The sequence below is a fragment of the Nanorana parkeri genome, unplaced genomic scaffold (assembly GCF_000935625.1).
Source record: "Nanorana parkeri isolate BGI_ZX_2015 unplaced genomic scaffold, ASM93562v1 scaffold1634, whole genome shotgun sequence".
In the NCBI taxonomy this organism is placed as follows: Eukaryota; Metazoa; Chordata; class Amphibia; order Anura; family Dicroglossidae; genus Nanorana; species Nanorana parkeri.
Window position 1 is genome coordinate 295744 of NW_017307902.1, and position 11558 is coordinate 307301.

General features: G+C 52.8%; 2 protein-coding genes across 2 annotated transcripts in view; one reads left to right on the forward strand and one right to left on the reverse strand.

The window, feature by feature from the left end:
* Window positions 1-495: 495 nt before the first annotated feature.
* Window positions 496-11558, reverse strand: part of LOC108799119 (zinc finger protein 850-like) — a 31407-nt gene continuing 20344 nt past the window's right edge. The window contains exon 6 of the mRNA XM_018570942.1: window positions 496-874. Within this exon, the coding sequence (XP_018426444.1) occupies window positions 496-874 (379 nt within the window). The remainder of the gene's footprint in view (window positions 875-11558) is intronic.
* LOC108799109 (zinc finger protein 391-like) lies at window positions 6457-11426 on the forward strand. The gene is made up of 5 exons (XM_018570931.1): window positions 6457-6552; window positions 6762-6896; window positions 9595-9823; window positions 10046-10174; window positions 10453-11426. The coding sequence occupies exons 1-5, from the start codon at window positions 6457-6459 to the stop codon at window positions 11424-11426; spliced, it is 1563 nt and encodes a 520-aa protein (XP_018426433.1).

Genomic DNA, 11558 nt, shown 5'->3' on the forward strand with positions numbered 1-11558 from the left:
GCACATGAAGAACCTCTGACCCTCCCTTTAGTCCTCCCAAGACACAAGGACAATGGGGGGACTGACTCGTTTTATTATCGTCTATGGTAAGAGGAGGACTGGAGACTCAAATAAAGTTTTGGCTGAAGAAAAAAGGAATAAAAGAAGATTTAATGATACAAATCTGAAGACGACTTTTATCCACCAACATACAAAGAATCTCATCGTTATAACAACAGAAATATTTCATCATAAAATCCGTCTCCATATATTTCCCAGCATCAGACCTCTGATGTGCCACAAAAAAGTATTCGTATAGAAGACATTTCCCGCACTCATGACACCAATACACCTTGAGGGCTGTGTGCGTTCTCTGATGTTCGGTAAGACAAGACTTCTTTGAGAACCATTTCCCACACTCAGTAGACATTTCCCGCACTCATGACACTACTACACCTCCAGGGTTTTGTGGGATCTCTGATAAGACGAGTCTTCTGTGAAAAACATCTCTTGCACTCAAAGCAGAATTATCTCTACTCCCATGTGAGATTTCTGATGTCTGACAAGTGCTGATTTCCGTAGATAACTTTTCCCGCACTCGTGGCAGGAAAAGACCTTTTCCTGCGAGTGGCATATCAAGTGTTCAGTAAGATTGGACTTCCATGTAAAAGTTTTTCCACACTCGGAACAGGAATACGGCTTCTCCCCCGTGTGAGACCTCTGATGTGTTTTAAGATTCGACTTCTGGGAAAAACGTTTCCCACACTCGGGGCAGGAATACGGCTTCTCCCCCGTGTGAGATCTTTGATGTACAAGAAGGTCTGATTTCCATGGATAACTTTTCCCGCACTCAATACAAAAATATGGTTTCTCTCTTGTGTGCGATCTCTGATGTCTAACGAGGTCCGATTTCCGGGGAAAACATTTCTGGCACTCAGAGCAGGGATGTGGCTTTTCACCCGTGTGCAATTTCCGATATCCTGAATGATTGGTCTTCCCTGAAAAACTTTTCCCGCACTCAGAACAGGAATGAAGTGCCTCCCCCGTGTGAAATCTCTGATGTACAGAAAGACTTAATTCAGAGCTAAAAAATTTTCCACACTTAGGACATGAAAATGTCTCCTCCCCCAGAATTCCGGCACCATCCCCCACAGGACGAGGTCGCTCAGAGTCAGAGGGATTCCATGGTCTACCCACACTGTGACGTCCACCATCCATAGCTGAGCTCATTGTCTCTTCTCCCGCACAATCTGCTGTGATGTCCTCATCTTCCATCTTACAACCTGGAGATAAAGTCAGACGATCCTTTGAGGGTTCCTCCATGGCGTGTCCTGGAAACATAGAGACACATGATGGAGAGATATGAGAGGGTTAGATGACTTCACTCAACATTCCATCTGGATCAGGAGGTCTGAGGGAGCAGATGTTCTATGAGGAGGTCCCAACCAGCCGGGACTCCTCCCCTCTTCCGTCAAAGGGCCTCCTCCCAGATCACTACTACATTGACACAGCCTTGTCAGAAGTGGAGGAGCCAATGGGGAAGAGCATGCTCTTCAACCTAACCACAAGCCAGGGTCAGGTGTTGTCTGATAAACAAGAGGATCAGAGTATAAACTGGCAGCCCCTCTCCCGGATAACAGAAGAATATATTATGAGTCACCTGTGCTGATCTCTGTAGGCGTGTCCTCCTCTATGGATGTCCTCATCATCCTGGCCTCCTCCGTATATCGCTGATCATCCCTCACATACGTCTCTTCTACTTCACCCTCAACTTTCATCTTCATCTGATCTTCACCCTAAACCAGGAAAATGAAAGTAAATATCATCTTGTAGGATCCACTCATCATTTCCATCAGTCACTTCATGTTCTAGAAGCTCCGCCCCACCCACCTGGTCATGGTGGGGGATGGTGAGACCTTCCTGGGTGGAGTCCCGGGAATACAGGGGGCGGGGACACCTCTCATGGTGGGGGATGGTGAGATCTTCCTGGGTGGGATCCCGGGAATACAGGGGGCGGGGACATCTCTCATGGTGGGGGATGGTGAGATCTTCCTGGGTGGGGTCCCGGGAATACAGAGGGCGGGGACATCTCTCTGGTGGGTTCCTCTTACTGGATCCATCTGTAGGAAACACACACACTGACTGAATACATTGTTTCTATGTGTGTATCAGATGATGGGGGATGTAGGCGGAGCCTCCGTACTGCTCTCTCCTCTTACCCGGTGATGTGAGGGGCGGGGCATTCTCCATCACCACGTCCTTGTAGAGATCCCGGTGTCCTTCTAGATACTCCCACTCCTCCATGGAGAGATAGACAGAGACATCCTGACACCTTATAGGAACCTGACACACACAATGATACCGTCACCACCCAGACACGCCCCTTGTCTGTTCCTGGATCATGTCCCAGAATCCCCGGCACCGCCCACCTCTCCCGTCACCACCCAGACACGCCCCTTGTCTGTTCCTGGATCATGTCCCAGAATCCCCGGCACCGCTCACCTCTCCCGTCACCACCCAGACACGCCCCTTGTCTGTTCCTGGATCATGTCCCAGAATTCCCGGCACCGCTCACCTCTCCTGTCAGCAGCTCCATCATCTTCTTGGTGACTTCTAGAACCTTCTCCATGTTGGGTCTCTCGGGCTTTAGGGAGTCACATGGGGGCACTGTGATGGTCACATGATCACCGGACTTCAGAAGAGGAAAACTCTGGATGGAGAAACCAATAGGAACATCATGTTCGAATCCCAGAATCCTCCTCACCTCCCCGGTCAGGTCATGTGACCTCCCAGAATCCTCCTCACCTCTCCGGTCAGCAGGTAGATGATCTCCAGGGTGAGGTTTAGTATCCTCTCGGTCATGTGACTCCGGTCCTCCTCCATCATTGGTGCAGTCCTCTATGAAGGTCTCCCTGTAGACGGATAACATTGATATCAGAGAATGATCCGGATTGTGTTGGTTGCACAATAATAGGAGGAGGAGATCGGGAGGTGACATGGAGGTTTGGATGTAGGAGGATCTCTGGCCTCCGGTGGGATCTTCTCATTCTATCCTAACGGATAAAACTTTTATTGATGATGTTCAGTTTATGAACTTCGATTAGAAAAAAATCTGCCGGAGATACAAGGCATCACGAGTCCATGGAGACTGAGGACGGACGTGACGGGGGGAGGGGTTACTGGGTGTATATATAATATAATATCTTATTACCTCCTCTGCTGCCAGTTCCACAGATGTGTCTTCTCTATTTCCTCCCGCCTTACCTCTCACTTGGTACTTCCTATTTATAGGTGACATCACTTCCTGTCTGTATTCCATAGAGACTTCCTGTCTGGTTATAAGTGAGATCACCACCTTGTGGAGCTCAGAGGAACTGCAGCCCCGAGAAACATCTCGTAGTGTGAACTCGGCCTCGTGCTGTGTGTTCTGTATAGACGGGTCATCTCCACTCCCACCGAGAAGGATAGAGATATATGTCTGATAGGGATCAGTGGAGGGATTTCGGCTACTTACCTATTGTAGAGCCCTCTGCTATGTCGCTACTAAATCTAGTTCTATATCTGGACTGTAGTCAATCTAGATGCTGATTGTCTCTGAGTTCTGCTGGATTCCCTGAGTCTGGGGGATTGATTGCTTCCCACTGTTGCTGGGTTGGGGCCTCCAGCATACAGTGAGGGAGGATCCATCCTCAGGCTGTGACTATGCATCTGACTCTGACCAATCCCTGAGCAGGATGACTCAGAGGTGTGGCTGGAGGAAGGTGATAAAGGTTTGGGGACATTTACCAGAACTCTCTCTCTCCCCTGGGGCCCTCCCTGGGAGGAGGTCTGTGTGATACAGATGCCTGGCCTAGGCCTCAGCATGTGGCAGATACTGGGGGCCTAGAGGCCTAACATACTACTGGACTCCTGGTCTAGGCCTCATCATGTGGCAGATGTTGGGGGCCTAGAGGCCTAAGATACTACTGGACGCCTGGTCTGGGCCTCAGCATGTGGCAGGTACTGGGGGGCCTAGAGACCTAAGATACTACTGGACTCCTGGTCTAGGCCTCATCATGTGGCAGATGTTGGGGGCCTAAGATACTACTGGACGCCTGGTCTGGGCCTCAGCATGTGGTAGGTGCTGGGGGCCTAGAGGTCTAAGATACTACAGGATTCCTGGTCTAGGCCTGATAAGTCTGATTGTCGGGGCCGTAGTCGGCCTGGCTGGATTATAGTGGCATTTATCTGGTTAATTCCAGGTGTCAGGTGTACCCCCCCCCTGGGCGGAGTATGACTCTGTCATATTGTGGGACAGCCAATGGGAGGCACTTTAGTGTATGTACAGTACAGCAGCCAATCACTGAGTTTCTCTCTCAGCCAGTGGGGCCTGCTGGGAGAGTGTACATATACTGGTGGGAGCTGCCATGTGCTCTCTCTCTCGCCGGGACCAGCCAACCCCCCCCAGGTTAGGCCGAGGCCTGGGGGTGGGCATGGGCTGGTGTGAGGGACAAGGTTTCCCTGAGCCCGACAACATGGAGGAGGTCTGTGATGCCGAAAGAGGAAGAGAACCGGGACCAGTGCAGGCTCTTGAAGTACCCCGGAACTAAGTGGACTTCAGAGCATGGTCATTGTCTTTCCTGTTTTGAGGATCGGCATCCATCCTGCCCGTCTGCTACATCAATGGCCGTCCGCTGTCACCTAATTATATTTGCACTGATGTCCCTGTGACGTCTGGTGAGTCTGGAGCTCTTGATGGTTACCCTTAGACACCTAGAACCCCCCCATACCCTCTCTCCTCAGTGAAGATGTTCAATAAACCGTTTACTTAGCATTATACTACTGTAGTGGACCTCAGTCTGTGGGCACCAGAAGAAGGGCGGTTGGAGCTACTGGGTGGGCAGCTGAAGAACATCCCCCTAGACAGACTAGAGATGAACCGGGCAACCAGCGGCTCCTACGGGGGGTAAAAAGACAATCGATCTTCCGAGCCGAGTGTCCGCAACGAGGGCTACCGATACCAAGGAGGGGACATGGTACGAGTAGAGAAGGTCTACCTAGGACTATACCAAGTGAGAAGAGGGGAGAACCGTGGGAGATACCAACGTATACAGATCAGCAAGTTGTAGTAGCACCAATCTACCACTAGATGCCCGGCATATACCAAAACCTAGTGATAGGCAGTGACTACAGAGCCGTGTAATGGGTATAACAGGAAACGGTGGCACAGGAAGGGTCCTCTCATGACTCGGAGGGGGGTCTGCATCACCAAAAAGGACACGTGGGAAGGTTTTCATCAAGGTAGGTACGTCATATATTTCGATCCCTCTCGGTTGGGTGGGAATGCGCCATCTATAAGGATGTACAGAAGAAGGCCGTGATCACACTACGAGACGTTTCTCAGTTCCTCAGAGCTCCACCAGGTGGTGATCTCACCTATACGCAGGCAGGAAGTCTCTATGACTCCCACAGACAGGAAGTCTCTATGGAAAACGAACAGGAAGTGATGTCACATATAAATAAGAAGTGAGAGGCGAGCCGGGAGGAAGTAGAGAGGAGACATTGCTGGAACTGGCAGCAGAGGAGGTAATAATATATTATTTTCTATTTACACCCAGTAACCCCTCCCCCCGTCATGTGCGTCCTCGTCCTCCATAGTCACTGTGACGTCTTTTATCTCCGGCAGATTCTGATACACATACACACACACACGTATATATATGAACCCCTTCAGGGTCAGAACATTTTCCACACATATGTGGCCGGGGGGATATTGTCTTCGTTTTGGAGACGTGACCTCTTCACCTCAGCAGTCTCTTGTTTTAGGGATGACATTGGAATTCGGGTTATCCGATTTTAATTTTTGGTTCAGTTTGCGGTCGATTCATTTTGTCGCTCGCTTATCCATTGACCCCGGTCGGCAGCCGGTAATGGGAGGAGGAGGAGGAAGATAACTCCGCCCTGTCACTATAAGCGGGGGTGGGACATCAGCCATGGACTTAGGGTTGCCACCTGTCCGGGATTTGAGCCCTGTACGTGCTGTGTCAGGCCAGCTGGACCCCGGACACAAGATGTCAGGTGGACAAAGGCAACCTCGGGGTCCTGGTGTTCCAACATAAGTGCATGGAGGAGGTACGGGACACGGAGAGACACTGCAACCCGGGGAGCAAGGAGGTGTCTGAAACACGGGGCATCCTGGCTGTCCCTCCTCTCTCTCCTGGCTGTCTCTCCTCACTCTCTCCTGGCTGTCTCTCCTCTCTCTCCCATAATTCTGCCCCTGTACACAACACTGGTTCGGCCTCATCTGCAGTATGCGGTTCAGTTTTGGTCTCCTATCCACAGAAAGGACGTCCCAGAGCTGGAGAGAGTCCAGAGAAGGACAACCAAACTAATCAAGGGGCTGGAGGACCTAAACTATGAGGAAAGACTATACTCAGGACAAGAGGAGAACGAGATAATTCTCTATTGTCCATCCACAGAGAGACCTCCAGAGATCACATGACCACATCCATGAAGATGGACATCGATCGGAATCGCATGTCCGAGAGGATACTAAACCTCACCCTGGAGATCATCTGCCTGCTGACCAGAGAGGTGAGGAGGATGCTGGGAGGTCACATGACCTGACCGGAGAGGTGAGGAGGATTCTGGGAGGTCACATGACCTGACCGGACGGGTGAGGAGGATTCTGGGAGGTCACATGACCTGACAGGGAGAGGTGAGGGGGATTCTGGGAGGTCACATGACCTGACCGGGGAGGTGAGGGGGATTCTGGAAATATCACTGTTTTTCTTTCACTACAGAGATTTCCTCACTTGAAGTCTGGTGACCATGTGACCATCACAGTGTATCCGCCTCATTCCGCGACACCGGAGAAAAACTGCAATAAGAAGATTCTAGAAGTCACCAAGAAGATGGTGGAGCTGCTGACGGGAGAGGTGAGCGGTGCCGGGGATTCTGGGACATGATCCAGGAACAGACAAGGGGCGTGTCTGGGTGGTGACGGGAGAGGTGAGCGGTGCCGGGGATTCTGGGACATGATCCAGGAACAGACAAGGGGCGTGTCTGGGTGGTGACGGGAGAGGTGAGCGGTGCCGGGGATTCTGGGACATGATCCAGGAACAGACAAGGGGCGTGTCTGGGTGGTGACGGGAGAGGTGAGCGGTGCCGGGGATTCTGGGACATGATCCAGGAACAGACAAGGGGCGTGTCTGGGTGGTGACGGGAGAGGTGAGCGGTGCCGGGGATTCTGGGACATGATCCAGGAACAGACAAGGGGCGTGTCTGGGTGGTGACGGGAGAGGTGAGCGGTGCCGGGGATTCTGGGACATGATCCAGGAACAGACAAGGGGCGTGTCTGGGTGGTGACGGGAGAGGTGAGCGGTGCCGGGGATTCTGGGACATGATCCAGGAACAGACAAGGGGCGTGTCTGGGTGGTGACGGGAGAGGTGAGCGGTGCCGGGGATTCTGGGACATGATCCAGGAACAGACAAGGGGCGTGTCTGGGTGGTGACGGGAGAGGTGAGCGGTGCCGGGGATTCTGGGACATGATCCAGGAACAGACAAGGGGCGTGTCTGGGTGGTGACGGGAGAGGTGAGCGGTGCCGGGGATTCTGGGACATGATCCAGGAACAGACAAGGGGCGTGTCTGGGTGGTGACGGGAGAGGTGAGCGGTGCCGGGGATTCTGGGACATGATCCAGGAACAGACAAGGGGCGTGTCTGGGTGGTGACGGGAGAGGTGAGCGGTGCCGGGGATTCTGGGACATGATCCAGGAACAGACAAGGGGCGTGTCTGGGTGGTGACGGGAGAGGTGAGCGGTGCCGGGGATTCTGGGACATGATCCAGGAACAGACAAGGGGCGTGTCTGGGTGGTGACGGGAGAGGTGAGCGGTGCCGGGGATTCTGGGACATGATCCAGGAACAGACAAGGGGCGTGTCTGGGTGGTGACGGGAGAGGTGAGCGGTGCCGGGGATTCTGGGACATGATCCAGGAACAGACAAGGGGCGTGTCTGGGTGGTGACGGGAGAGGTGAGCGGTGCCGGGGATTCTGGGACATGATCCAGGAACAGACAAGGGGCGTGTCTGGGTGGTGACGGGAGAGGTGAGCGGTGCCGGGGATTCTGGGACATGATCCAGGAACAGACAAGGGGCGTGTCTGGGTGGTGACGGGAGAGGTGAGCGGTGCCGGGGATTCTGGGACATGATCCAGGAACAGACAAGGGGCGTGTCTGGGTGGTGACGGGAGAGGTGAGCGGTGCCGGGGATTCTGGGACATGATCCAGGAACAGACAAGGGGCGTGTCTGGGTGGTGACGGGAGAGGTGAGCGGTGCCGGGGATTCTGGGACATGATCCAGGAACAGACAAGGGGCGTGTCTGGGTGGTGACGGGAGAGGTGAGCGGTGCCGGGGATTCTGGGACATGATCCAGGAACAGACAAGGGGCGTGTCTGGGTGGTGACGGGAGAGGTGAGCGGTGCCGGGGATTCTGGGACATGATCCAGGAACAGACAAGGGGCGTGTCTGGGTGGTGACGGGAGAGGTGAGCGGTGCCGGGGATTCTGGGACATGATCCAGGAACAGACAAGGGGCGTGTCTGGGTGGTGACGGGAGAGGTGAGCGGTGCCGGGGATTCTGGGACATGATCCAGGAACAGACAAGGGGCGTGTCTGGGTGGTGACGGGAGAGGTGAGCGGTGCCGGGGATTCTGGGACATGATCCAGGAACAGACAAGGGGCGTGTCTGGGTGGTGACGGTATCATTGTGTGTGTCAGGTTCCTATAAGGTGTCAGGATGTCTCTGTCTATCTCTCCATGGAGGAGTGGGAGTATCTAGAAGGACACCGGGATCTCTACAAGGACGTGGTGATGGAGAATGCCCCGCCCCTCACATCACCGGGTAAGAGGAGAGAGCAGTACGGAGGCTCCGCCTACATCCCCCATCATCTGATACACACATAGAAACAATGTATTCAGTCAGTGTGTGTGTTCCCTACAGATGGATCCAGTAAGAGGAACCCACCAGAGAGATGTCCCCGCCCCCTGTATTCCCGGGACTCCACCCAGGAAGATCTCACCATCCCCCACCATGAGAGATGTCCCCGCCCCCTGTATTCCCGGGACTCCACCCAGGAAGATCTCACCATCCCCCACCATGAGAGATGTCCCCGCCCCCTGTATTCCCGGGACTCCACCCAGGAAGATCTCACCATCCCCCACCATGAGAGATGTCCCCGCCCCCTGTATTCCCGGGACTCCACCCAGGAAGATCTCACCATCCCCCACCATGAGAGATGTCCCCGCCCCCTGTATTCCCGGGACTCCACCCAGGAAGATCTCACCATCCCCCACCATGAGAGATGTCCCCGCCCTCTGTATTCCCGGGACTCCACCCAGGAAGATCTCACCATCCCCCACCATGAGAGATGTCCCCGCCCTCTGTATTCCTGGGACTCCACCCAGGAAGATCTCACCGTCCCCCACCATGAGAGATGTCCCCACCCTCTGTATTCCCGGGACTCCACCCAGGAAGATCTCACCATCCCCCACCATGATCAGGTAGATGGTTACCAACTATTGGTAGTTATGTTTTATATACAAGTGTGTTTGTTATAATACATTTCTTTTATATTCAGTGTAACAACCTCGAGGATTATACTATCGTTGTTAAAGAAGAATACGAAGATGAGGATGAGGAGTACGGGGTGATGAAGGAGGTTTCTGAAGGACACATGGACCTCTACAGGGACATTATGATGGAACCATCTAGTAAGAGGAACCCACCAGAGAGATGTCCCCGTCCTCTGTATTCCCGGGACTCCACCCAGGAAGATCTCACCATCCCCCACCATGAGAGATGTCCCCGTCCTCTGTATTCCCGGGACTCCACCCAGGAAGATCTCACCGTCCCCCACCATGATCAGGTGGGTGGAGTTGAGGGGGCGGGAACATAAAGTGATGGAACGCTCTGACATGTGGAGATGACGTGTGGACTCTACAAGATGAGATCTTCTATGTGATGTCACATCATAAATACTTCTATGTCACAGATGAGACTTTCTGCCGTTCTGTTGGTTTAGGGTGAAGATCTGATGAAGATGAAAGTTGAGGGTGAAGTAGAAGAGACGTATGTGAGGGATGATCAGCGATATACGGAGGAGGAGGCCGGGATGATGAGGACGTCCATAGAGGAGGATGGAACGACGAGGATGTCCATAGTGGAGGACGCTACTATCAAGATCAGCATAGGTGGGTCATAATATATTCTTCTGTTATCTCTGTTCCTACACACTGATTGGTTGAGAGGTGGGCGGAGCCGAGTGATATCAGCCAGTAATAGGTTGATAATTGCCACCTCCCTGTACAGATACTTGTCCGGCTGGTTGGGACCTCCTCATAGAACATCCGCTCCCTCAGACCTCCTGATCCAGATGGAATGTTGAGTGAAGTCATCTAACCCTCTCATATCTCTCCGTCATGTGTCTCTATGTTTCCAGGACACGCCATGGAGGAACCCTCAAAGGATCGTCTGACTTTATCTCCAGGTTGTAAGATGGAAGATGAGGACATCACAGCAGATTGTGCGGGAGAAGAGACAATGAGCTCAGCTATGGATGATGGACCTCACAGTGTGGATAGACCATGGACTCCCTCTGACTCTGAGAGACCTCGTCCTGTGGGGGATGGTGCCGGAATTCAGGGGAAGAAGACATCTTCCTGCCCTGAGTGCGGGAAATGTGTTTCACACAAGTCTTGTCGTGCTAGACATAAGAAATTTTACACGAGTGAAAATTTATATCCCTGCTCTGAGTGGGAAAAGTGTATTTCGCAGGAATCGGACCTTGTTATACGTGACATTTCTGACACAGGTGAAAAGCCGCATCGCTGTCCTGAGTGCGGGAGAAGCTTTTCACAGAAAGCAGAATTTGTAATGCATCAAAGATCTCACTCGGGGCAGAAGCCATATTCGTGTCCTGAGTGCGGGAAAGGTTTTTTACAGAAGTCATGTCTTGCCAGACATCAGAGACTGCACACGGGTGTAAAAGTGTATTCCTGCCCCGAGTGTGGAAAGTGTTTTCCATGTAAATCAGACCTGACCACACATCATAGATCTCACACGGGCGAGAAGCCGTATTCCTGCGGCAAGTGCAGGAAATGTTTTTCACAGAAGTCCCATCTTTACACACATCAAAGATCCCACACCGGCGAGAAGCCGTATTCCTGCGGCGAGTGCGGGAAATGTTTTTCACAGAAGTCCAACCTTACCCAGCACCAGCAACGCCACACGCGGAAAAGGCCGTTTTCCTGCCCCGAGTGTGAGGAAAGCTTTCAGCTGAAATCAGAACTCCTCTCACATCGGAGATCGCACGCGGAGGACAAACCATATCACTGCCCCGAGTGCGGGAAAGGTTTTACACGGAAATCAGACCTCGTTATACATCAGAGATCTCACAGAGGGCTTAAGTGATGGACCGACTGGTCTTGGTACCATTCAGATCGCCCACGATAGTGCCTGAGCCCCACGGACGTCTACGTGGGCCGAATTTGGTCATTTTTTTCCTAGCCTTCAAGACCAATGTCCAAACTTTTTGGTAAAAAC